Here is a 23,345-nt window from a genome sequence, read left to right as displayed (position 1 = left end):
TCTTACAAAGGTGACTTGGTACATTTTGTATACTTGGTACACTTATACAAGTGTACACACTTGGTACACTTATACTGAAACTATAGGTATATTACATACCTCACTCATCGCCACATCTGCAGTGTCCTTCGTGCATTTATGTCTCACATCCACCCATATTTTTCAATATTACTGTTTGGCGCAGTATAATATTTTTTCCACGTAGGCTAGCATGAACAGAAAAGATGTATGCCTGTGATATTTAGAAGCTGAACTTTTCTATAATTTTGGTCTATTAGCACAGTGCTTACATAGTATGCTACTCTTCAGGAATAGAAGTGACACTTACAGTATGCGATTTCTTTATGTTGTATTTTCTTTATGTTCCAGGAAATGCTTTAAGTACGGCAATTTAGTTTCATAAAAACTTTAAAACATACTCAAAAATAAGTGTGATGTACTTACGTAGCCTATGCTTTAACGAATAAACTTTTATGTTAAAACTTTTTAAAACTTTTAACATAAAATAATTATTTAATTATATTAAATTTTAAAGAAAATAATAAGTAGCCAAATTTTTGGTGAGTACCAATGGGGCATCGATGTAACGGGTTACTGCAAAATAGGCCTCTTGCCTCACTTGGGGCGTGAAGAAAACATCTTTGTCACAGCAAAGTTTCAGACAATGAACGAAGCTTTTCCCCAAACGACAGACTACCTGAAATATCGAACAGCACCTCGCTGCGACGTGCGGGGTGGGGCGGGGCAGAGAAATACTTCACTGGTAGCAACTGGGGCGGAGCTGGTTTTTCTTAAACCGAAAGCACCGTAAGTACAGGAAAGGTCCCTAGGCCTGACTACTCTCGGTAAAGTTTAGAAAGACGAAAACAATAGGAAACAGGGCTATGTTTCGAATGTAGATTTTTTTTTCTTTAACTACTGTAGCCTAATTCCACCATGGCAACTCTGCATTTTGAGGAACTGCGGATGACTGGGGCTGGCAAATCTATCGCCGTGCTGACAAGTGGAGGAGATGCACAAGGTCTTCAGCCGACTCATAACCTGTAAAATGTCCTCAACGGGAACGCGTCTGAATGGGCTACTTTATTGTTTGACAATCAATTATTTCAATGAGTTTGTTTATTGAAATACAAGTTTGCAAATTAACCTCGCCTTTATGTTTGTTTGCAACTCGTGTATGCCTAAAAAACTCTTTGTTATAACTCTTTGTTATAACCTACATGTTTATTCTTATTTGTTCACATAAAGTGAGACGCAATGATCCTAGCACGCCGGGATTAGCACTGTTATTCGGTGTGTTTCTGTGTTCATGTTGGTTTATTGTTTGTTTTCTTTTTTAACGGCAAGATTTACTACTCCTCGGCAGTTTTGTTCCCCTTTTCTTCCGCAGCAGTTACGTATTGAATAAGAGCCTACTATGGGGGAGAACAGACGTGTTGACACAAGTTGAATTAAACTTTGGCATTTAACTTTTTATGGTAGTTAAACATAGTAGGCTATATGCAAGTACTGCGTGCATCCCCAGGTCCTGCTATGTAATTGGGTGCAACAGATAGAAAAACTCGATGTTTTGCTGCATTTGGTTGGTCGCGTATATAGCAGGGCCATTTTTTTCATAAGCTTATTACTACTCCGTATAAGGCACAAAGACAGGAAGATGTTTTAACATGCTTTTAAAATGCCGATATCTAGTATGCGGCTGTGATGTGGGCTATTGAGTGAGAGGGTGTGTTGTCTGTTGCAGTTTTAATAATTCAGTACGCCTATTGCATTTTATGATATGTGGATTGCGAGCAAGATGTTTAAAATAATTAATTTGCCATTTCTCTATTTACATTTTAGATTTAGATTTCCTTATGACCCCAGCCAAGAAATGAAGTGTTGCCACGTTAAAAAGTCATGCCACATATGATATTGTACCGAATAACCCGATGCTAGCTGCCGTTCACTGTTGGCAGTCTCATTAGCTATTTGGAGTTGCAGTTCTGGTGGAATTTTCCTCTTACTGTCAATGCCAGAATGATGGGTTGGTAACTTTGCACAGGAAGTTTATAACTCACTTGTCAGATATATTGGTACCGGTGGTGTGTACCCTTTAATTACCCCAAACGTATTTCACTGGCCGCCGTGAAATTGTAATGAGAAAACGAATAGCCCCACAGACAGACGCAACTCTAAAAGTGTTTTTCTAACCTTCACCTCAGGTATGAATGCAGCTGTCCGTGCAGTGACTCGGATGGGAATATATGTTGGAGCCAAAATGTATCTTATCCATGAGGTAATGTCTCTGTCATCAAGCTACATGCACAGTGGCAAGTGATACAAGCTACAGGCTACATGTGATAGCTGGGTGGAACACATGAATGAATGATGCTGAATAAACTATGCATGCACATCCAAACACCTTGATGCACCGCAGAACAGAATAAACAACGTAGCCGACAGTCTGCACATCAGTCTGCAAATTATTTAAAAATGCATGACATCATGGTCAACATTTTAAACTGGACTGGGTCTTCGTCCTCCTGAAGTTCAAAATGTTCATCTTGTTCTGCTCTATTTTAAAACAAAGTCTTGGTTTTTTGGGAGATACTGGTGTGATGTGTGAACTCTATTTTGTTTGTCGAATAAGTTTTTTTTTGTTGTTGTTTTTTTTGTTTTTACCTGTAATGGCTCTGCAAACTTCATTGTGTGTGTTTATGCATTGCAAGCATGATTAATGAACCTGGGATTCGCCTTAGGGATACCAAGGACTGGTAGATGGGGGTGACAACATCAAGCGAGCTCACTGGCACAGCGTCAGCAACATCATTCAGCTGGTGAGGAATTACGAGCTGGTTGTCTGAAATAAATGATTATATCTTAATATTATCTTCACGTTCATATGCTGTGTCGAATCTTAAAGCCTCCCTCCCCAGCTCCCCCGCTCCCATAGTAAGACTGCATGTCGAAGTGCAGGATGGTATAGACACACCCATGGCCTTCAGGCTTGGCAATATGGTCATAATGTGTATCAGTAATATGAGAGGAACTAGTGCTTGTAGTTCTCAGACAAGATAAAAATGGGTGGGTGGTAAAGAGGTATTGTGGGTCATGGTATGGAGAGATGTATGCTGAGAGCAGGATACAAGGTATCTGCATTGTCTGAAATAGCCACCCTTTAGTTATGTATTTGGCAGATGGCCGTGCTCTGTTCTGAGGCATACATGCACCACAGGATGTATTCCTGTGGGAAGTGCCAATTGAGACACTAAAACTGGCACTTTTGGATACAGATCAAGAATAGAATTAGTGATTGTTCGTGTTTATGTAGCAAGTGTAAATCTAGACTCTAAAACCTTGTTTTTTTATTTGTGCCTTTATGCATATGTAGATTGCAAAAAGACTTCTCGATTGGTAATTTTCAAACAGGAGCTTAATCCAGGACCGACCAAAACTTTCAGAACCATATGAATTCCCCCCCAAAATCATCATTTATGTTGAAGTACCGTTGTCCTGGGACCCAAACCTGTAGCAGAAAATTTTTGAAGCCAGGTTTGAAATTACTCTCCAATTGTAGCAAATTTGTGTGTCCAATATACAAATGATCATCCTCTTAAAGCAGTCCATGTCTCTGCTAACAGTCTGCAAATGAGGCATGTGAAGTCCTTCGAAATTAATAATTAATTTTGGTTCTGTAATCTTGTCTGTACATCTCTCTGTCTTATACTGACAGTATTGCGGTCGCTGTGTCTTCCCAGTATTCCTTCATTCTTCTCTCCCTCTTTGCTTGTCTTCTCTTCCTGTGGGTGTAGTCCTCATCGGTTATCAGCTGCTAATACGTCTTGCTGTGTGTGCTGTCTGTAGACCCCCTGCAGACCAGATAAGCTGCTTGTTGTACTCTGATTAGTTTAATTCTTTCCCCATATTCTTTGATGTCTGTACTCACTGCTGGAAAATCTTGAGTGTGAACCTTTTATGAATGCATTTACTGAATTCTTTTGGTCTATATTAGTGAAATAAGAATGAAATCAATTGATATTTAAAATGGGTTTCATTTGAATGGAATATACAACTGGCCTTCTCTGGTAAAGTTTTTGCTTTCTTTCCGTTTGCTTGTCACAGTTTTGATCTACCTGTGAGTAAATGTTGAGGTATTGTGTGTTTTTAATGTGAGTTGTTTCTGGCTCATGATTTTATTAGCGTTGTTTGCTCAGCTTCCCTGTCATGTTGACTGTATTCATCCATCCCTTTCGCCCGCCATTAACGTTCAGCTAGACTGCTGGAAGGGGCTGTTTGTAACTGTGCCATGTATGTAAACATTTCTTTATTTACATTGCTAACACTTCTGTATTTCCTGAGCAGCTAATCTTGCCTACAGTTTTACAGCTAGGTGGTTTACTATTATTGTAGAGGACTCTGCACAGGGGTAGCAGGAGTTCCAGTCCACCCAGACTGGAGCTCTTTACTGTTTTCAGAAAACAATAAGACACACGGCAGCCCTGTTTCTCCAGAAAGACAGATAAGATCACTGGCTGCTGTAAGCTGCAGTGAGTTTACTCTCGCATGATTCTCCTCAGTCGACTGAATAAATCCTATGCATTGTGCTCCTTATGCTACTTTTAATTTGGAATTTCATTGTGGCACAAGCCACAATAGATCTTTTTTTAAATTATGCGGGGGTAAGTAGCCCTCTACAGCCGTGTGTCATAGTCACCAGCTCAACTCAACTGACTCACCTGGCTCTCTGCTTTCTCCAGCTCTAACTGCTGTAGAGTACAATAGCTGCTTTTCGCATGTTCCATTTCGTTATCATTTGTTTTCCTGCTTGCCCTGTGTCCCATAAGGTAAAAATGTGCATGCGAACTGCACGTTCAGGATGTGTAACTACGCTGTATGCATTGTTCAGTTACATTGGACACAGCTGTATTGAGAACATTGAGAGCTTTAGGATATATCGGCCCTTTCTGGGCCTCGGGCCTGGGTTTCCCTGCAAAGCTGCCACCACTCTGCCTCCTCCCCCAGGGCGGGACGGTGATTGGAAGTGCCCGCTGCAAGGACTTCACCACGCAGCAGGGGCGCCTGGCGGCGGCCTTCAACCTGGTGCAGCGCGGCATCACCAACCTGTGCGTGTGCGGCGGCGACGGGAGCCTCACCGGCGCCAACATCTTCCGCACCGAGTGGAGCGACCTGCTGGCGGAGCTGGTCACTAAGGGTGAGGGGGTGTGGGGTGGGGTGGGTCGGGCGGGGGGGCGGCTCCTCAGGCATTTGTGGGGCGCATCCCAAACCACACATGTACTCAACAAAACATGTCCTAATTAAACAATGTAGCTACAGGGGAACTTGGTATTTAAGAAATGCTATTTAAGAAAAAAATTGTATAATATGATATAAATACTAAAGGTGCTTATTGAATGAGGTGGCATAACTCTAGTGTTTTAGCACTGTACTCTGTGTGTGCATCAGTTTTGTGATTTACATTAATCTTAACTATTTTGCTGTATGGTCAGCTCATGTGCAGCAGGATCAGATTTAGGATTGCCTTACCCAGAACAGAGCTGCATGTTTTACAGAGGTGGCTATGCAAGCGGGGAGGTACAGTATGTCCACCTCTGTTGTAGACACGCGAATCGTGGCACACTGTGTTAGCTGTGTCTGTGCCTGCGTCCCGAAATGTGGTAGGGAGGATCACGGACGAGGCGGCCCAGAAGCACAGCCACCTGAACATCGTGGGGCTGGTGGGCTCCATCGACAACGATTTCTGCGGCACAGACATGACCATCGGGGCCGACTCCGCCCTGCAGCGGATCATGCAGGTTGTCGATGCCATCGTCACCACTGCTCAGAGGTGAGGCTCCGGGACACATGACCTGCCTGTGTTCATGCTCAGCCGTGTGTCATTGTGTTTATGCAACTCGCAACGGAAGTTAGTCTGAATTGGTGCCCTACCGTTATGCTCTTGGGAAAGCCATTGCAATTGACCTGAATTTCTTAAGCACATTTCCGGCCTAGTGACATTTAATTTGTGTAAGTCTGCTGATTTAATAATATAGAGTCATGTCAAAATGTGTTTGTTTTTAGATATTAAATACCTTCTTTTATGCATGACATACTGTCAATGTCAACGTTGATATTAGTCATTAAGGTAAATACTGACAGATTGTTACTGGACAGAAGCCTTTATTGTTATTTGATTCTAAGGACGATAAATAAAAGTCCTAATGACTGAATCTCAGATATCAGTTCTGGCGATAAATGCTAGCTACTCTCTCTAATGCAGAGGAGGATTTTGAGACCCAAGCCAATAAAATGCATTCCCCTGCTCCCCTGCTTCCTTTTATGGCAAATGAGTTCACTCTCATGCTCCTGTGTGCTGGTTACATAATGCAAGCATTTCCTGCTACATTGTCTAAAGGAAACTTGCCCAAACGTGCTTCTGAGCGTTTCGAGAATGATTCTCAATGCTGCAGTTATGCAACTGCGTGCAACCACATTGTCTCTGCTGATTTTCATCCACGGAGACTAAAAAGTTGCTGAGTGATTCTATGACAAACACATTGATAAGATAAGAAAACTTTATTGTCCATTACATTTACATGAAATGGAAATTTGCCTTCGGCATTCTGACAACACAGTGTAAAACAGACAGGTTAGGTTAAATACACCAGGCCTTTGGATTTCAATGTTAAGTAATCATTTTTAATGTATTACTATTACATTACATTACAGGCATTTAGCAGACGCTCTTATCCAGAGCGACTTACACAACTTTTACATTGCATTTTTTACATTGTATCCATTTATAGAGCTAGATATATACTGAAGCAATTTCCGTTAAGTACCTTGCTCAAGGGTACAACGGCAGTGTCCTACCCGGGAATCGAACCTGCGACCTTTCGGTTACAAACCCAGTTCCTTACCCACTGTGCTACACTCCGTCCTCCTATTATAACTCCTATTATAACTCTACTTTGAAATAATATTTATGACTAATGAAATGACTAATTATTATTGAGATCTGCGGAGAAAATGTCCTTTTGGAATAAAGTATAATCTCTAGCATGTGACTATTGTGGCAGAGGAACAGATTGATGATATCCACTCTGCTCGTGAACCTGGAGCCCCTCTGAGCGCATTGTCTCTGTGCTTCACAGCCACCAGCGGGCGTTCGTTCTGGAGGTCATGGGTCGACACTGCGGGTGAGCACATTACATTACATTACATTACAGGCATTTGGCAGACGCTCTTATCCAGAGTGACGTACAACAAAGTGTATAACCATAACCAGGAACAAGTATGACGAAACCCCTAGAGAGAAGTACCGGTCCAAGTGCAGGGAACAACCGCATAGTTCAACTTGGACCCTGAAGGTTAAACTGATTAACACTAACAACGAGAACGGCAACAACGCAGTCTATGGAAAAAAATACAAGCAGTAGTTAAGACAGTTAATACACCAGCACCATTTTGGATTCGCAGCCGTTCTACCCGGAGCCTGTCGGTTCAGCCCACATAGCCTCACATCGCGTGCAGGCGGCAGGTGCGGTGTCTTTGCTGACGGCGCCCCCTGTGTGTTGTGTGTTCAGGTACCTGGCTCTGGTCTCTGCCCTGGCCTCGGGCGCAGACTGGCTCTTCATCCCGGAGAACCCGCCGGACGAGGGCTGGGAGGACAATTTCTGTGCCCGTCTGGGGGAGGTGAGGATGGGGGGGGAGCCGAGGGGGACGGCCTGGCCTGGATGGGGGGGGGGACCTGGGAGGGCTAGCCAGCAGGCTAACGCGTGCTTGCTGTGATCGCACAGTGCCGGGATGCGGGGGGGTCCAGACTCAACATAGTGATCGTCGCAGAGGGAGCCATGGACAAGCAGGGCAACGCCATCACCTCCAACTACATAAAGGACGTGAGTGTCTTTGACCAGCACCAGGACACTTGTGTGTGCACTAGTACAAACCCCCTCTGAATCTTCAGGACTCCTGCTCTTTTCTAAGCACTTATTCACCTTAAAACATTGGACGTTATAATTGTAATTATTTATTTGTTTGGAAAAAAATAATCTTATGTCATTTATACAACTGGATAGTTACTAGTGTTGTGATCTAGTACAGCAGGGTAGCTCGTCCTGGAATCCAAACCTACTGTACGACCTCTGAGTGCTTGGTCCAGTTCTCTAACCCCTGTGTCAAGAACAGAGTGAGAGTTGTGTTGCTTATAGGCTGATGGCTCTAATGGCGGGGTGATCTGTCTCTGCAGTTGGTGGTGCAGAGGCTGGGGTACGACACGCGAGTGACCGTACTGGGTCACGTACAGCGGGGTGGCACGCCCTCTGCCTTCGACAGGGTGCTGGTGAGTCCCGCCCGTCATCTTGGCAGACTTGGCCAATCAAAAATAAGGATGCCAGGTGTCGTGACTGAGGCAGCCTCCAGTACAGTGCATGTGTTCTGTCAGGGGATGTCTGGTGCTTGATATGTAGTGAAAGGTCTGTGGAGCATTTCAGTGCCAATAATGTCGGCTTTATGAAATTACCCTCAATGAGTCTGTCTGTTCTGCCTGCAGTGACTAAATGGAGTCATCATTTACAAAGTAGCTGCCTATTTTGGTCATACACCAGGGCTGTGTGACTGTGCTGATACAGATATGACCATCCACAAGACTTATACTGTTGATGATTGGCAGGTTCTCAAGCCAGTCACCCACTCAATAGCTTTAAGTGGAGACATATAGCTGACTGCAGAACATTGCGCTACACAGCACATCACTGTATCAGCTGTTTATGGGCTGGTGCTAGTGTTTTTCCGTTAGCATTCCTGAGTGTGCAACCTGAGCCTCTGTATTGTTGATCTCTCAATGACGATGTCAATGAGTGGTTTCATTTGATGTTATGTAGTGTGTATCCATGGTAAAGAAATGGTGTTGCCTAGCTCTCTGCAGAGAAGTATTTGTGGTATGAATCTCCTGTGCGTGTCTCCATAGTGATACGAAGCTCAGTGGTGTCTGTAGTGATATGAAGCTCAGCGGTGTCTGTAGTGGTATGAAGCTCAGCTGTGTCAGTAGTGCTATGAAGCTCAGTGGTGTCAGTAGTGGTATGAAGCGCAGCGGTGTCTGTAGTGATATGAAGCTCAGCGGTGTCTGTAGTTATTTGAAGCTCAGCGGTGTCTGTAGTGATATGAAGCTCAGCTGTGTCTGTAGTGATATGAAGCTCAGCTGTGTCTGTAGTGATATGAAGCTCAGCGGTGTCTGTAGTTATATGAAGCTCAGCTATGTCAGTAGTGATATGAAGCTCAGCTGTGTCTGTAGTGATATGAAGCTCAGCTATGTCAGTAGTGATATGAAGCTCAGCTGTGTCTGTAGCGATATGGAGCTCAGCTGTGTCAGTAGTGATATGAAGCTCAGCTGTGTCTGTAGCGATATGAAGCTCAGCGGTGTCTGTAGTGATATGAAGCTCAGCTGTGTCTGTAGTGATATGAAGCTCAGCTGTGTCTGTAGTGATATGAAGCTCAGCGGTGTCTGTAGTTATGTGAAGCTCAGCTATGTCAGTAGTGATATGAAGCTCAGCTGTGTCTGTAGTTATATGAAGCTCAGCTATGTCAGTAGTGATATGAAGCTCAGCTGTGTCTGTAGCGATATGGAGCTCAGCTGTGTCAGTAGTGGTATGAAGCTCAGGTGTGTCTCTGTCCACAGAGCAGTAGGCTGGGCGTGGAGGCGGTGTTAGCTCTGTTGGAGGCCGAGCCGGATACCCCTGCCTGTGTCATTGGACTGTCAGGCAACCAGGCTGTGCGCCTGCCACTCATGGACTGTGTGCAGCTGGTAATGAACGGCCCCCCCCAGCACCCTCCATACAGATGTGCACGCTCACACACACATACACGAACATACACGCACACACACACACCATTAATGCAACAAAGGGAAATTATTTTCCTCCTCATTTTAGACTAAAGAGGTGCAGAAGGCCATGAATGAGAAGAGGTTCGAGGAGGCCATCCAGCTGCGTGGGAAGTGAGTAGGATGTGATGTCACATTACATGAATCTAACATCTAACCCATTGGGTCTGCGCATGTTTGTGTGTTCATATGCACGTCTGCCTGTATACGTTTACATGTTTGTGTGTGCCGTGCATACTAGCAGCCTATAATGTCCTCCTTGCAGGAGCTTTGAGAATAACTGGAACACTTACAAACTGCTGGCCTATCAGAAGTCTGCTCTGTCCAAGGTACTGCAGTCTCTAACAAGGATGTCTTTAGTCCATATTGTTCAAACTGCAAAATCAGTGCACTCTCTCTGTATGTAAATGTGTTCGTAAGAGTGGTCTGTCTGAGCCCGTCTGTCCGTTTCCCTCCCCCCCACCCCCCGGCAGAGTGAATTCTCCATGGCGATCCTTAACGTGGGCGCCCCCGCAGCGGGGATGAACGCCGCGGTGAGGTCGGCGGTGAGGATGGCGGCCGCTTGCGGTCACAAGGTGTACGGTGTCAACAACGGCTTCGAGGGACTCGCCAAGCAGATGGTGTGTTCTGCTGACAGGGGACCAAGGTCCGCGGACTCCATTTGGGCGGAGCCATTTTCTTATGACAGTGCTGAGCAGCGTATTTTCACTGGGTCATTGGTTATGTTTTGTAGTTTCGCCTACTTATTAGTTGGTTGCAGGAATACGTTAAAATTGCAATGGTTTTAATCAATAAGGTACAAAGTTGTCACATTTCGGGAAATAACAGTGCTCACTAAACACTGATTTCCTAGTAGAATCAGATTTCCAGGCCTACTAGCTGAGGTTTCATTTGCTATGACTTGAATGCTGCTTCCCCTAATTTGATGTTTTTTTAAGCAATGGGCAGACATCAGGAAATTTTGAAACCTGATAGATAGGAAATGACCCGCCAAAATGATATTTATGATGAGGATATGATTGGTCATGTTTGTATAATTGTAGTTTTTTTCACAAAGACAGAAATAGATGATGCCTGTGTAATCTCTGTTGGTATGATTTTGATAATCATGCCAGACTATCTCTGGAAAGGAAAGGGCTCCTGACTGAATCACTGTCCTCTTTTAAAGGTGAATGAGATTAACTGGAATGACGTGAGCGGATGGACCAGCCAAGGCGGCTCCCTGCTGGGGACTAAAAGGTGTGTGTGTGTGTGTGTGCGCGCGCGCGCGCGCGTGCGTGCGGGCGCGTGCGTGCGTGTGTGCAGGTGAGTGCGTGTGTGCGTGTGTGTAAGAGAGAGAAATTGTGGGGATATGTGCATAGATGTATCTATCAGAACATTAACAGTTTCATTGAATAATCAGTGAATGTATTTATATTGTTGCTAATATGATGTAAATCACGGTTAAATCACATTGGATGTAAAGGTTAATAGGAGTTTAATAGAAATGTCTGTTCCTCTGTGGGTGTTTCACAGAACTCTGCCTGATGCATTCATGGAGCAGATAATAGCATCTATCAGAAAGTTTGAAATAAAGTCCTTGCTGATCGTTGGAGGATTTGAGGTAACCGTAAAGAGCTGAATATTTTCCTTATCTAGTTTCCTTATGTTTTCATACCCTGAACTCTGTGAGATCAAGTATGAGCTATTTTCAGACCAATCCAAATGCCTGCAACCAAGTGCATCTGTATCTACTCTTATGTTTGTAAATCAGATTTGGCTCTATGACAGCTGGCCCGAGCCAATCACCCTTGACTGGTGCTGTGTCATTCTGCCCCTCACCCCCACAGGGGTACGCGGGCGTGCTGCAGCTGATGGAGGCTCGCGATCGCTACGCCGAGCTCTGCATCCCCATGTGCGTCATCCCCGCCACCATCAGCAACAACGTTCCCGGCACCGCCTTCAGCCTGGGGGCGGACACGGCCGTCAACGCCGCCATGGAGGTGAGGGTTTCATTAGCCCAGGCCTCACGAGGGGGTGGGGTCACCTTGCGCCTCCAGACGAACTACATCTTTGCTGATTTACCCAAGGCCTGTACGACTGGTTTGCAGGTTTCGCAATTGCATACTGGGTGGTACTATATACCGAAAACCTGCATTCGATGAAATCAAAATGGATAAAACGTAGGCAATTTTCAGCAGTTGACAGACCATTAAAGGATATGCATCCCAAACTCCAGCACATTGGATTTGAAATGAAACTAATAAATGAGGTTAAAGTGCAGACCGTCAGCTTGAATTTGAGGGTATTTAGCTTTGGAACAGACTTCCAGATGGGATTCAGAATCCAGAATTAAAAAAAAAAAAAATGTTAGCATTGTTAGCATTGCTTTTACTTAGTGCATGCTTATTCTTTTTTATTCATTTTAATCTTATTAAGTTATTTAATTTTTTATCTGATTTTATTTATCACCTGTTTTTTGTTCCTTACTGTTTTCCCTTTTTTCCCTGCCAAGTGACAAGTTCTTTAGGCAGAGCAGCCACAGTGTCAAGTAGCTGATGTTCCACTGCCCTGTCTCTTCCAGTGTTGTGACAAGATCAAGCAGTCTGCCACAGGCACCAAGAGGAGGGTGTTTCTGGTCGAGACCATGGGCGGCTACTGCGGCTACCTGGCCACCACCACGGGTATCGCCGTCGGCGCCGACAACGCTTACATCTACGAGGAGCCGTTCGACATCCACGACCTCGAGGTGGGCAGCCGCCTTGAATGAAATTCCTTTTGTTTGTGTTCGATTTTTTTATATGGCAACATAATTTGAGCATTTTGGGTAATATACATTTGTCCATTGACAGAGAAATGTGGAACATCTGTCGGAGAAGATGAAGAAGGACGTTCAGAGAGGTCTAGTGCTAAGGTAAGTGAACAAATAATGTGTTTCTCTGAAAGGGGAAGGCTGTATTTCTGTAGCCATTTTTCTAAAAACTGCAATTTTGTGCAACTATCAAGGCAGCCGGCCACACAGTAACCGACTGAACTGGCTCCATTTTTTTGTACCTGTACCATAACTCCATCGATCCTCTCTCCCTAACTGCCCTGTCACACTAAATTGTGTGAGTGTGAGTGTTGAGTGAGAGGAAGTCAGTTTTTGTGATAGTGTGGACACGTCTGCGGTCACTCGTTGCAGGAATGAGAAATGCCATGAGCAGTACACCACCGAGTTCATATACAACCTGTACTCGGCTGAAGCCAAGGGCATCTTCGACTGCAGGATGAACGTGCTTGGACACTTGCAGCAGGTAGGGGGCGTCGGAGAGCGCGCAAACCTTCGTTGACGCTTCACGCTGTTTTTTTTGTGGTAACTGGTAGAAGCGGGCCTAGAAATGGCAACCTTTCACTGACTGAAACGGGTGTCCCTTCAGGGAGGCTCTCCCACGCCCTTCGACAGGAACTTTGGCACGAAGCTGGGCGTGAAGGCCGTGCAGTGGCTCACGGAGAAGATGAACGAGGGCTACAGGAACGGTAGGAGGAAGTGCAAGTGTAGGAAACGGGACAGGAGAGGAAATGAGGACGTGGAGTGTTGACACTGTTCTCTCCCCGCCCAGGAAGCGTGTTTTCCAATAACCCGGACACGGCTTGCGTGATTGGCATGGTGAGGAAGATGCTCAAGTTCAGCCCCGTGTCTGAACTAAAGGAAATGACAGATTTCGAGTGAGTATCACCTCAGTGAACTCTCTTTATTAAAGATCATTTTAGCTTATCTCTCTTATCTAAACATTGTGTTTTGACTCTGTTGAACAGTCTGTCTTCAGTGGATTGTTTTTTGCTGTGGTTTAGTGTGGTGCAGTTGTGTCTAAAAGCTACATTTTTGTCATATTCCTACATTTATTTTGCAGAGCTGAGTTCACTGGATTCCAGTGCTGTTTTAAAACAAAAACAAAATCTAATTTTTATAAAATGATTTAATGTTTTCACATTCTGAGTTATCTGGACACCTTTATGTGGAAATGCGTGTACCGACCGAGTGTGTGTACCGGCAGGCACCGCATACCCAAAGACCAGTGGTGGGTGAGCCTGCGCCACATGTTGAAGATGCTGGCCAAATACCAGACCAGCTTCACCGAGTACGTCACCGGGCAGGTCGAACGCGTGACCCGCCGAACCCTCAGCATAGACACCGGCTTCTGAGCATTCAACCAGTGGCCAAAGTCTGACACTCCACTCGCCTGCACACCACCACCACGCGGAATGTATTCCTGTACCACAGCACTTAGGTTTAGCTTCCTCCTTTTCCATCGTGTTTTGCTTGTAAAGGCATTGGACGGCGAAACAGGAAATGGAGGTACACATCTGCACATTTTGTTTGTTCCGCTAGGTTATTTTGGACAAACTCACACTTTCTGAACAGCCATTTATTATTATTATTATTATTATTATATTTTAAATGATATATTAAATATTTTAAAGCATTATTCAGCTGGTAGTGAATAATAATTTTTCTTATTATCCTTAGGATTTTCCGACCAAAAAAGAAATTTTTTTGTGCCTACAGTTTTGAACACGTTTTAAACACACATTCCTACAGTGTATCCCAGTTTGTATTGTCATCTGTGGCTCAACAACATTAATCAGCACATTTATTTATTGCTAACTACTGAATATCGTGCTACTACTTTGGAAGTTGCAATGATTATCCTGTAAACTGTTTCATACCAGTGTCATAAGTTAAAACTGAACAAAGCACTTGGCGTTTTTGGAATAAGAAAAAAAAATATTTATCATGTTTCCTCCACCTCAGGGACTTTTTAAAAGAAGACTACTAAGAATATCTTCTAAATTTCAGCGATGTTCTGAAGCAATGTGGAAATATTTAGCTGCTGCATTGTCTTATAAATGTTTAAAGTTTAAGTCAGACATGGTCTCTGAAACCAACATAAAATAGAAATGGAATTAGCAATTAACTGCAGAACAAAGGACTAAATTTGTCCTCTTGGTTACAAAAGTAACCAATTTATTAGTGCTAAAAAACCCACTGGTTGTACTATTGTTGACACATTTGTTTATAGGTTTTTAATGTCCCCAGTAGCACTATAGAAATTGTGTCCACAGCTCTCAACCAAAGTAACAGCAGTGATGCTCCCCGCTAGAAGATTAAAAGACTAAAAATCATTGCTGGGACAGTGCCTGTTCAATTCAGCTCCCATTCAGAGTTCACCTCACTACTTAAAAAATCTAAAAACGATAAGCTGCATGTGGCAGCACCGGGACCGTAGAACCTTCATATGCTAGTATAGACCTTTTTAAATTCAAAAAGGAATAAATACATTTATTAAAACTCATATTGTATTGGCATATATGACATATCGTGCGTATGATTATGGTGCAAATATGCAAAAAAGAACTTGGTATTCAGAGACAAAATTGTACTCAGGTAGTGCCATGGGATGCATATACTCATGTTCTAAACAGACATGTATGTCTACAGAACTGTTTTTAATTATAACTTTAGAATTTCATCAAGTTCATTAATTTCAGGGTTTCCAGAAAGACTGAAGTCAAATAAAATATAACTGTAAGCTCGGTCACTGTGTTGTGTCTTGTTTTTTAGCGCTTTAGCACAAATGCTACTGCAAGTTTGCCTTTGTCTTCTGAGCACATTTCAGTTTCTGCAGTTAAGTGCAATCTTTATAGGTACTCTAGTTCTTCCAGCATCTCACATTTCCGATATAACAGTTCAACACTTATGAACTCTCTCTAAATTGCAGTGTGTGAGTGACGATGTCAAAATCTACAAACAGCAATGCTATCCAAACATTTTGAACAAGTACAACCTGTAACATTTATAAATATATTAATATAAGTCTATTATGGGTAAAACTGGAATATATTATAATTTAGACTTCACGAACGCACATATCTCATGTTAATCCTTCCCAAAGTTGAAGAAAGAAAACTCGTTTGCTTCTCCTTGCTCTGGGCCAGCTGAGGTCTGGTTTGGGCTCTTAGTGGAGAAAAACAACTCAAACTCTTCCTCTGCCTGACTCTCCATTTGGTCAATCAGAAATCCTGAAAAGGCAAATGCTGCTAATTAGCATTTAATCAGTCTCATCTGATGTCTACAGAGGTTTACTGATGAAACTTTCACGGCAAAACAAATCCGCGTGTCTCCAGAAACAACATCAATATCAAAAAAATATCACCTGGTGATTTGGAATCTGAAGATTTCTGCAAAAGACAAAAGCAAAATTAAACAGATGAATGAACTTACGTGTTTTATCTCATTTTATTATTCGATGAAGATAAGCCAATAATTACCCTGTTTTCAAAATAGGAGCTTGTGAAAGTGAAGGGCATGTCCTAAAATGAAAGGACAATGTTACATGCAGAATGGACTCGACCTCAGTGCTTATAAACATCTCCTGTGGGACTCTTCCCATGAATTGTTGGATCCTCACCTCCTCTTTGGGAGATCCCAAGTCGAAGCTGCAGTCAAACCCCGAGAATACCGCCGTTTCCGGAGTGGTGCTCATGGAGAAGAGGAACGTCGGGGACGGGCTCTCCGGGGGCTTGCGCTGTCCCGGGGACTGGCCGGGGCTAGCGCTGAAAAGCAAGCGTCGCCAAAAACGCACAGCGCCCCGTCACACCACGACGGGCCTGTGAGAGCTGCACCGTCTGGACATGCCGGGAGTGTCTACAGACTGAGAATCACAGCTGACAGAAGTAAGATTTGGTGTTTCTGTAAGTAGTACAGTGGGAAGGTTAGAGTACTGTCCAGGTACAGTGGGAGAGGGACTGGGTCCAAAAGGGAAGCCCCTCCTCCTTTGCTTGATGTGAGAACTTCCTGTCTTCAATAACATCACAAGATATTCTGGGCTAGATAGCAGTAACTTTTATTACAGGCAAACGCTGTTGATAGATAATCAATCCATGTCTTTTTTTCCTCATGTACCATGTGACTAAGAGACTTTCATGAGTTGCTATGTGTTGTATTTTTGTCCCAATCTTCCATTTGTGACTACTTTCCAAGTAGAATTACCAAACAACCAGTTGGACATTTTAGTCTGTATATTAGTTATTTATATATTGCTAACTTGTGTGTGAGTGGGTAAACTAGCAGGAAGGTTTTAGTATACGTGAGCTACAGTGGAGGGAGTTTGTCTGTTTAAGGAACACCGTATTCCTGGGAAAGGAAGTATGCAGATGGATGTGTTTTGTCTTACTGGAGAGAGAAAATTGGAGTGGTTGGCACAGCAGACATTCTGGCAGGGGGGGTTTGTGGAAATCCCCCTCCCCCTTGCTTTTCTTCCTGACCACAGAGAACTGGCTTCTGCACAGCCTCATCCACCTCCCTCTGCTCCGCCTCCACCACTCCCAGAACCTCAAGGCTCTCCCCCTGGATAGAGAGGAATGGTCATTTTAAGAATGGACTACGCTGTCCCTCCATCTCCATACACTCTTCTCCACGTTTGTGATGACGTAACATTCCCAGTAAACTCCAACCGGATTTGGGACTGTAACACAGAAATCGAAGCTCATCCGGGTTCATTAGCATGAAAGCACCATGGGGAATGAGCCCCAAAGTGATTGGATGCTTACCTGTGCTTCTGTTTCATTCATCTGTTGCTGGCTTGGCCCCGGCAGCTGACCTGATGGAAAATTCACCTGTTATCATCACTGCATGTATAATAATACCATCCTACTGCAAGCACGCTGTAGGGTGTATAACTGTCTTTCAACAACCAACAGGAATAGCTCAAAATGTAACAATTTACAATGATGCTACTGAAGAGCTACTGTTACATCATTACTTTGTAGGTCTCCGTGTGACACTGATCTCTGAAGCTGGAATCATACCACCATCCTCTTTGTTCAGCCACGCATCTTTGTCCGCGGGAGGTGATGGAGCCGCACACTCCTCCATGGACATTTCATCATCCTGTTTCTCATTCCTGTTCGCCGCCTCCTGCCGTTCGCCGCTGCCGTTTCCCGGCTCGTCCACCAGGCTTGCATTCTAAAACAGAGTGTGAGAGTCCCCACACATGCACCGGCAATAATTTGACAAACAGTAGCTGAATTTCTCTAATGTTCTCTGAGGGAGAGAGCTGAGGTCGGAGTGGGAGGCTGCATGAAGCGCAGGCTTCACAGGAGACTCTAGGAGCGCGTGAGGCCAGGATCTCCCTGCGCATCCAGACCCTACCTGCGCAGGAGGTGCGCAGAAGAGACAGAGACTGCGCCGTACCTGCTGCGGGTCGAGCAGGAGCGAGGACATCCCCGTCTCTATCTGAGCGCTCTCCTCGGCCTGTGGCTCCGCCCCATCGCTGGGTTCAGCTGGAGGCTGCGCAGTGGTGCTGAGTCACAGAGAGCGGTGAGTCAGGAGAAATACAAGCGCAGCGTGCCCCTTTGCCCCCATTGAAGCACAAAGGCAAACCTATAGTTGGATCATAATATACTATTTATTTTGGCAACACAAACAGTGGGGGCAAACTATGACTGAGATCCTTTAACGTAGACTAGCTAATGTGACTAGCATGTTGTGTTTTCATGAAGACTGAAAAAGGATACCTCTCTGATGCTCTCTCTGTGAAGGGCGGATCAGGAATGTTACCTACAGTAAAGAAATACAAACACTCAAAGGTGTATGCTGTGTCAAACTAATCAATTACCTGCAAACTAATGAAAAACAGTGAAATAATAGTGTGACTGTTACCTTGCAAAGTCTGTAGTTCATTTTCCTTTGCTACTATCTGTCCCTCACAAGCTCTAATTCTTCTTTCAATCTCCTCCTTCTCGGTCTGAGCCTTGACTAGCTTTTGCACGAGAGGATTCTCATAGTATCGAGCTTTGTGCTGCTCAAATACCTTTCTGTAGTTTTCAGTTCTCTCCTGGTACATCTTCCTTGAGTAGACAAATAGAAGTTGGAAATGTTCGTTTAAAAAAAATAAATAATAATAGGTTAAGCCTGTGTATCTTAACAGGCGTTGCAAATACTGCATCACTAAATTAAGGGATTGTTACATTAAGCAAGCCCATTGATAGTTAGATATTTATAGATAGTAAACTGGAATCTTGCACTTAAATGTAACTGAAAATATGTCCACATCAAATGCCCTGAAGTGAAATTGATACAGCACTTACGCATCGTGACTGAAGACTTCTTGCTTTCTCTCTAATTCAAGCTGCAGTGTTTTCTCATACTGAATCAGTAGATTGTTTGTGACCTTCAGGCTGCAGATATACAATATATAAGATGTACGTCCTCCCACAGAAGTACAAATACAGGAAAATGCTGTTTTATCTTTATTTTTTTCCCCCTTTCACATGTACCTTTTAGCATTGTTTTTATAATACTTCACCAGATTCTCCTTTTGTGTCATGGTTTCTTCAAGTTTCTCAACAGTTCTCTTGGTCTCTTCGATAGTAGTCTTCTTCTCGGCTATATTTAATTTACTTACTTGATAACAAGACAAATTCAGAGAAAGAGATTGAGATTGATTGCACTTACAATGTACTCATTTGGCAATTGTGTGTGTGTTGGGGGATGGGGGCACTGGAAGGACACACTGGTTATGAATAAAATTACTCATTTCACTTACTTTCAACCTGCTTTTCTATCTCATCCTTGCTTCGAGATAAGTCCTGCGTCTGCAAAACTATACATTCATGTAACGTTAGGTCAAATGAATGAAATAACATCTAATCATTTCAAACGTTCATAACAAAATTACAAAAAAAAACTGACACTCACCCAACTGAAATAAGAGGCTATCCATATTCCCCACAGAATTATATTCCTCCATGTCCATTATCTACTGATAAAAATAAAAAATATATAGGAAATGCATCATGCAAATACAGTCTGTGTGTGTAGATGAGGATGAATAAAACGTACAAGTAGATATCACAGTACAAATGACTGAGATGTAACGTCTGCCATTACTGACACTAATAGCCGTCATCATGCCAATCAAAACCTAACGAAACAACAGAAAGACGTACGTTAGTGTCCAAGCTAGTTACCTAATATTTAAATATAATGTGCCTACACTGCTTCCGGGATTTGATGTTGCGACTTCGTTTGTAATTTTACTTTCTGTGAGGTAACTAAATTATTAACGTCAGGTTATTTTATATCAAACACATTTTAGGTTCACGGGCTAGATGGCAGCAAAGGGTCGCGTGGGTATGATCTTCCAACAAACTGACAGAAGGGCTGCAGTTGATCCTCCGCTATCCCACAATACCAAGAGTTTTGGCCAGTAAAACGCGCATGCGCAGTCCGTTCACCCTCTTTCGGCCCTACATCTTTCCCGTAGCAATGGTGAGTCTGAATGAGTCCTGTTCAAATCTGAAAGGATCCAAGCTCATCATTGCTGACGACGATGTGTTTATCTTGTATAAAGCACGCTGTATATTTCCAATACATAGTTTGATTATTTACCACAGAGATTTATTTTGTTACTTGACGATGTTGTGTGTTTTTCTTACAATTCCATTGTAGCCAGCCAGCTAGCTAGTGCTGCTAGCTAAATTTGTGTTGTGGAAGTCGTGGGCTATAGCTAATAACAACATGCTGTCTAGCTTGTATATCAAAAACAATTTCTAAAAGTAGAGCGATATTACGTAGGTAGCTAACGTTAGTTACTTGGTATAAAAAAGGTGTGTCTCTTGTTTACGAAGCCCAAGACAACGTTATGCCATTTGGAACGAAGCTAGTGTACTAGCCAGCCAAGCGTTTGTGACCTAAACAGTTTAGCTAGCTGATCGTGTTCGTCAATGTGCATATGTCGCTTTAATAGTAACGGCATTAGTGAATTGAGTTTCTGACTTCAGCACAATCTCAAATTAAAATAAAGCATAGTTGATTCTAGTGACGTCGAAGAAACAGGGTGGCAGAAGGTACAGAATGTGATCTAATTGTGTCTGGCCTTACTTGAACAATGCTTGTCTTAGGTGTCAGGATGTTAGATATGTAGGTACATGCTTGGGCAGCTCTGCTGTAAATGGTCACTTAAGATTTCCTAACCAAAACATATGGGGGGAAATGTGATCTCTGTGCTACAGAAAGTGTCTTGTCCCTTGAAAACTGAAGTTGAGGCAGTTGTTTTTTTGCTTCATTGTGATAAATTTTCCTTGTCTGGCTTTTCCCTTTTCTTCGCATTTGTACGAAGTTAGCATTCAAGTATATGAAGGCTCCCATGTCACAAGTATTTCTGCAGATGAAGGATAATTGCTTCAACAGATCTTTCAGCACCACCATCCTCTGGTTAAATCATACACTGTTCTTCTGGGATTTTGGTTACAATCAATGTGAAGCGTAATGCCTGCGATCTACCGCATAGGTTTAGTGAACATGAAAGGGAAGCGGTCCGGTGGAATAAAGAAAAGCACTTTAAGAGTTTTATTTCAGTAGGGATTGCATCGCGAGGAAATGGATTTCCGATAATCGCGGACGAGCCCAAGAGCTTAGAGTCCCCCCGCGTGCTGTGCCATTACTGGAGAGAAAAGGAGTCTGTCACATCTGCAGTCTCAGTCTTTTGGAGATTGAGGCCACTGGAAGGCGTGCATTTCGCTTTTGTGGAGGCCAGATGATGACCCTCACTGCCTTTCAGACCTGTTTGCAGTGGACAAACTAATTGCAGAAATTAAAGTGACCGCTGTGGTTCGATGGTAGTGTACAGCCGTAGTAATGTTTTTGCATTTTTATTTTGTACTTAGTGTTGGGAGGGGTCTTCATCTTGGAAATAAAAAGGGGAATAATTACTTTGTTACAAATTTGTCAAAGCTGAAGTGAATTTTTTGGCTCTTGCACTTAAATTGGTATGCACTTAGGCAACCTCAGTTTATAAAAAATTAATGGTCACTTGGGTTGTGTGGCTCTTGCTAATGATGGGAAAAGATTTGCACCAACAGGAAATTGGAAAGGCCTGTCTGTTTGTAAACGTATGCCAAAACTGTGCTATCATTAGGTTGCCGGGCTGCTGTAATCATCGGACTCAGGATAACGTGCTGTTGCTCTAACCCGTGTCGTGTTGTGTTCCCCAGGCCAAGCGCACCAAGAAGGTGGGGATTGTGGGGAAGTACGGCACCCGTTACGGGGCCTCCCTCAGGAAAATGGTGAAGAAGATCGAGATCAGCCAGCACGCCAAGTACACCTGCTCCTTCTGCGGGAAGGTGAGTGTCCAAAGACCCCGGAGCCGCCACCCGTGGGATCTGGAGGCTAATCCAGGCAATGGCCGCCAAATCGACCCCCACAGCTTGGGGACGGCGGAGCGTTCAAGCGTAATGGGTCCATTAACGATAGGATGTTAATGTATCATTAGCTTTCTCAGCGGGTTGCCATGTTTACTCGTGTCTTTTTGTAGTTCCTCAATATCATTTGTCTGCAGCTTTCCGTGCCCAGCTGGAGGCTGTTCTGTGGCTGTCTCATGTCCAACGTGATTTGCTTTGTGAATTTTTGAAAACTTGGTGACAATCATTGTAACATTTTTCCCCCCAGACCAAGATGAAGAGAAAGGCTGTGGGTATTTGGAACTGCGGGTCCTGCATGAAGACGGTGGCCGGGGGTGCTTGGACATACAAGTAAGCTGCATACGGGGGGGGGGGGTATTTCTGCTCATTCCTTAGTATTGAAAATTGTGATTTATTTTGATCAAAAATGGATGTTTTGGAAATTTTGCACCGCCACCATTTACAGTCCTCTAGGAATGTGGCACTTTTTAGTGACACGAATTTAATTTTTCCAAATAGTAGTTGACTTCTCGCCCTTCAGATTTGTGTGCACGCCTATGTGCCTTTAACTGTTAAGAGGGCTATAGTAATACCGATTCTGTTGTGAGGATGAGGCTAGAGAGGAACAGGAGTGTATTGTCTGAATATGCCTTGTTTTATTTTTTAGCACAACGTCCGCTGTCACTGTCAAATCCGCCATCAGAAGACTGAAGGAGTTGAAGGACCAGTAATCTTGACTAAGTGCTTGTTTTTTGTACAGTTAAGAGATTTCAGTGACTCGGTTGTAATTCGTAAACATCCCACAATAAAATTCGTGAGTCAACTTTTTGCTCTTTACCTTGTCTGTCTGTCTGTCACCTGTTCTGCTGGAAGTTGGTCGATGAGCTGATCCGGAGTCAGTTTGTAAAGAAGAGAAAAGGAACATTTCCAAAATCTGTTTTAAAGAGGCCAAACTGAACAAATGACATTTATAAGCTGACTTGTAAACTTTGGACGAGGTTGAAATGGTTTCTAGAAGCTCGGCTTGTCCTCTGTAGTGGCCGTATGCATCCCAAGACTCAACACCACTGGCCTACAGTGGTTCGTCTCATAATTCAGTGTAACTCACGCTGTATACTTGAGTATGCATATGCCTTCCTTTATAGCATGCACTGTATTTGCATGCCCTTCGTTAAAAGAGGATGAGAAGGAACGGTAGGACAACATTGCAGTATAACAGGCAAGGACCTAGTCTTCTAATGTAAAGATTGCAAGTTTGATACTCAGGTAGGACTCTGCCAGT

General features: G+C 43.6%; 3 protein-coding genes across 11 annotated transcripts; 2 read left to right on the top strand and 1 right to left on the bottom strand.

Moving 5' to 3' along the window:
- The first annotated feature begins 776 nt into the window (after positions 1 to 776).
- Positions 777 to 15,019, top strand: LOC118214022 (ATP-dependent 6-phosphofructokinase, liver type-like). 2 transcript variants are annotated; one of them, XM_035393387.1, is made up of 22 exons: positions 777 to 1,021; positions 2,205 to 2,278; positions 2,742 to 2,819; positions 5,005 to 5,194; positions 5,662 to 5,827; positions 7,134 to 7,178; positions 7,566 to 7,674; positions 7,779 to 7,877; positions 8,228 to 8,320; positions 9,656 to 9,781; positions 9,909 to 9,973; positions 10,125 to 10,188; positions 10,333 to 10,479; positions 11,028 to 11,098; positions 11,375 to 11,462; positions 11,689 to 11,841; positions 12,423 to 12,587; positions 12,691 to 12,752; positions 13,023 to 13,134; positions 13,258 to 13,357; positions 13,441 to 13,546; positions 13,876 to 15,019. In XM_035393387.1, exons 1-22 carry the CDS (start codon positions 937 to 939, stop codon positions 14,021 to 14,023), a joined length of 2,346 nt encoding a protein of 781 aa, XP_035249278.1. In that variant the 5' UTR covers positions 777 to 936; the 3' UTR covers positions 14,024 to 15,019. The 2 variants fall into 2 exon arrangements, with proteins under 2 accessions (XP_035249278.1, XP_035249279.1); XM_035393388.1 differs by having other exon boundaries at positions 783 to 807.
- Positions 15,020 to 15,155: 136 nt separating this feature from the next.
- LOC118214023 (neurofilament medium polypeptide) lies at positions 15,156 to 20,792 on the bottom strand. 8 transcript variants are annotated; one of them, XM_035393393.1, is made up of 15 exons: positions 20,766 to 20,792; positions 19,581 to 19,644; positions 19,429 to 19,485; positions 19,160 to 19,286; positions 18,971 to 19,060; positions 18,543 to 18,730; positions 18,398 to 18,440; positions 18,075 to 18,183; positions 17,690 to 17,846; positions 17,432 to 17,481; positions 17,056 to 17,228; positions 16,291 to 16,435; positions 16,151 to 16,192; positions 16,036 to 16,060; positions 15,156 to 15,901 (listed from the first exon to the last, which is right to left on the bottom strand). In XM_035393393.1, the coding sequence occupies exons 2-15, from the start codon at positions 19,636 to 19,638 to the stop codon at positions 15,759 to 15,761; spliced, it is 1,407 nt and encodes a 468-aa protein (XP_035249284.1). In that variant the 5' UTR covers positions 19,639 to 19,644; positions 20,766 to 20,792; the 3' UTR covers positions 15,156 to 15,758. The 8 variants fall into 8 exon arrangements, with proteins under 8 accessions (XP_035249284.1, XP_035249282.1, XP_035249286.1 ...); XM_035393391.1 differs by lacking the exon at positions 20,766 to 20,792 and adding an exon at positions 19,879 to 20,016; XM_035393395.1 differs by lacking the exon at positions 20,766 to 20,792 and adding an exon at positions 19,879 to 20,016 and having other exon boundaries at positions 19,581 to 19,641.
- LOC118214025 (60S ribosomal protein L37a-like) lies at positions 20,027 to 22,891 on the top strand. Its single transcript, XM_035393399.1, has 4 exons — positions 20,027 to 20,153; positions 21,878 to 22,006; positions 22,332 to 22,414; positions 22,731 to 22,891. Exons 1-4 carry the CDS (start codon positions 20,103 to 20,105, stop codon positions 22,792 to 22,794), a joined length of 327 nt encoding a protein of 108 aa, XP_035249290.1. The 5' UTR covers positions 20,027 to 20,102; the 3' UTR covers positions 22,795 to 22,891.
- Positions 22,892 to 23,345: the final 454 nt, after the last annotated feature.

This window comes from Anguilla anguilla, chromosome 15 (genome assembly GCF_013347855.1).
Source record: "Anguilla anguilla isolate fAngAng1 chromosome 15, fAngAng1.pri, whole genome shotgun sequence".
Classification (NCBI taxonomy): domain Eukaryota; kingdom Metazoa; phylum Chordata; class Actinopteri; order Anguilliformes; family Anguillidae; genus Anguilla; species Anguilla anguilla.
This window is presented reverse-complemented; position numbering and strand designations above follow the sequence as displayed.

Excerpts from the sequence above, each read along its gene's own strand:
- LOC118214022 (XM_035393387.1), top strand. The coding sequence starts at position 937 with ATGGCAACTCTGCATTTTGAGGAACTGCGGATGACTGGGGCTGGCAAA. Across the intron at positions 2,279-2,741 it reads AAATGTATCTTATCCATGAG|GGATACCAAGGACTGGTAGA; the intron begins GTAATGTCTCTG and ends GATTCGCCTTAG. Across the intron at positions 5,828-7,133 it reads ATCGTCACCACTGCTCAGAG|CCACCAGCGGGCGTTCGTTC; the intron begins GTGAGGCTCCGG and ends TGTGCTTCACAG.
- LOC118214023 (XM_035393393.1), bottom strand. The coding sequence starts at position 19,638 with ATGGACATGGAGGAATATAATTCTGTGGGGAATATGGATAGCCTCTTA. Across the intron at positions 18,184-18,397 it reads ACAGAGAGAGCATCAGAGAG|CACCACTGCGCAGCCTCCAG; the intron begins GTATCCTTTTTC and ends TCTGTGACTCAG. Across the intron at positions 17,847-18,074 it reads TCCTGCTCGACCCGCAGCAG|AATGCAAGCCTGGTGGACGA; the intron begins GTACGGCGCAGT and ends ACTCTGTTTTAG.
- LOC118214025 (XM_035393399.1), top strand. The coding sequence starts at position 20,103 with ATGCGCAGTCCGTTCACCCTCTTTCGGCCCTACATCTTTCCCGTAGCA. Across the intron at positions 20,154-21,877 it reads ACATCTTTCCCGTAGCAATG|GCCAAGCGCACCAAGAAGGT; the intron begins GTGAGTCTGAAT and ends TGTGTTCCCCAG. Across the intron at positions 22,007-22,331 it reads CCTGCTCCTTCTGCGGGAAG|ACCAAGATGAAGAGAAAGGC; the intron begins GTGAGTGTCCAA and ends TTTTCCCCCCAG.